Source organism: Rhagoletis zephyria, unplaced genomic scaffold (assembly GCF_001687245.7).
Source record: "Rhagoletis zephyria isolate East Lansing unplaced genomic scaffold, Rhagoletis_zephyria_1.1 Rzeph_scaffold_17536, whole genome shotgun sequence".
NCBI lineage: Eukaryota > Metazoa > Arthropoda > Insecta > Diptera > Tephritidae > Rhagoletis > Rhagoletis zephyria.
This window is the reverse complement of record NW_016174597.1, coordinates 4,730-6,424: the sequence shown is the minus strand read 5'-3', so window position 1 is coordinate 6,424 and position 1,695 is coordinate 4,730. Positions and strand designations below refer to the sequence as shown.

Below are 1,695 nucleotides of genomic sequence, written 5' to 3'. Positions count from 1 at the left end.
TTTCTGAAGCATGACTGGTAGTATTCCGTCCATACCCGGTGATTTATAGGGTGAGAAGCTGAAGATAGCAAATTTTATCTTTTCCCTCTCTAGTAGCTCCTTTAAGAGGTCCTCGGAGAGGGTTGGTATATGGTCTGGGGCATCGGTTTCCACTACATCGATTTTCCACCCTGGAAAATGTGTATTCAGAAGGATATCCTGCGACTCCCCAGCCGACTCGGTCCATGAACCATCTGACCTTTTTAGATATGTTGGCTGCGAGTGCCCCTTGGCAAGGATTTTGCTTAATCTCGCAGATTCCTTGGTATCCTCGATGGATTCGCAAAATTCCCTCCAGGACGCCTCCTTGGTTTTTTGTATTTCTTTAGGTTCTCTCTGTATAGGTCCCATACCTTAATCCTGTAGCATTCGTTGAAGGATTTTCTTACTTGCATCCGTAGCGCTGTAAGGTTCTCATTCCACCAAGGTGTGCGCGCTTTCTTGCCATACCTCAGCGGACAAGCCTTTGTAATGGCCTTTCCGAAGGCCTTATTCAGGCTGTCCGCTCTGGCGTCCAGCTCGCCCCTTGTAGGAATGTCTTCAACTGGTAGTTTCTTCAATTCTTTTCCAATAGCCTTTTGAAATAAGTCCCAATCTGTTTTACGAGGGTTTCGAAAGGGAGTAGGCGTATCCGCCGCAATATTTAGCTCAAAGAGTATTCGACGGTAGTCCGAGAGGGTCTCTTCGTCGGATACTCTCCATTTATTGACCTTTAGGCTCCCCTCGGTCAGCAGAGTTCGGTCTAGGACCTCTTCCCAACCGCAAAAATCAGGAGTACTAGGAAATATGAAGGTGGGAGTACTACCTCTATTACAAATCCTAAACGTAGAATCAATAATAAATTGAAATAGCGACTCACCTCTTTCGGTGGTTTCCGAGCTGCCCCACAATGTATGTCGTGAAATGGCATCGCAGCCGAGTAACACTGGACTAGCTCCTTCTAGCCATTGTAAAGTGACGACTTCCTGTAGCGGACACGACCTGTCGTGCGCCATGTATACGGATGATATAAGGCAGCTTTGTTTATTCATCAACTCCAAGTTGACGACTGTAATATCCGGTGAGCTGAAATTGGAACATAAGAAAGCTTTATATTTTTTTTAAACAATACATAAATTATAAATAATAAATTGTATTAAGTGGTTCACTTTTTGTCAAGTTTTAACGTATTATTTTTGTTGTTATTTAATTTTGGTAATTTTTTTTTATAAAAATATAGTTCATTCTTTAACAAAACCCGTGTAAATCCAAGTTTCCAACTTTGTGCAATATTAAAAAAAGTGCAACAAATTTTCGTACAAATTTCGAGCTTTTTTAAAAATTCTAAAAAATTAACCGTAATCTTTAGCCAATTGAAACTTATACTTTATTCTACTAGAATTCAGTGAGCTTCAAAACTGCATACTCAGAATCTTATTAAAATACTCGAACTTTTTATAAAAATTTGTTGATTTTTTTTTAATTGCATAAATTTTTAAGGCTGTGTCACTCGATTGGTACATTTGTACAGATTTTTACATTTTTATATTGGGCTATTGGTACAAAAAAAAAAATAAGAATTTTTTTTTGTAGTCAAAATATTGGTACAATACAGCAATCTTCTATTGAAAAATTTCAAAAAATTATTCTTCGTGATTAATAATAATAATGGATAAG

At 38.2% G+C, this 1,695-nt stretch overlaps 1 protein-coding gene across 1 annotated transcript; it reads right to left on the bottom strand.

The window, feature by feature from the left end:
* Positions 1–428: 428 nt before the first annotated feature.
* On the bottom strand, positions 429–1,104 carry LOC108379870 (uncharacterized; the record flags this gene model as incomplete). The annotated part of the gene is made up of 1 exon (XM_017636225.1): positions 429–1,104. A coding segment is annotated over one exon (676 nt), but the record flags the coding sequence as incomplete, so codon positions are not given.
* Between the last annotated feature and the right edge of the window lie 591 nt (positions 1,105–1,695).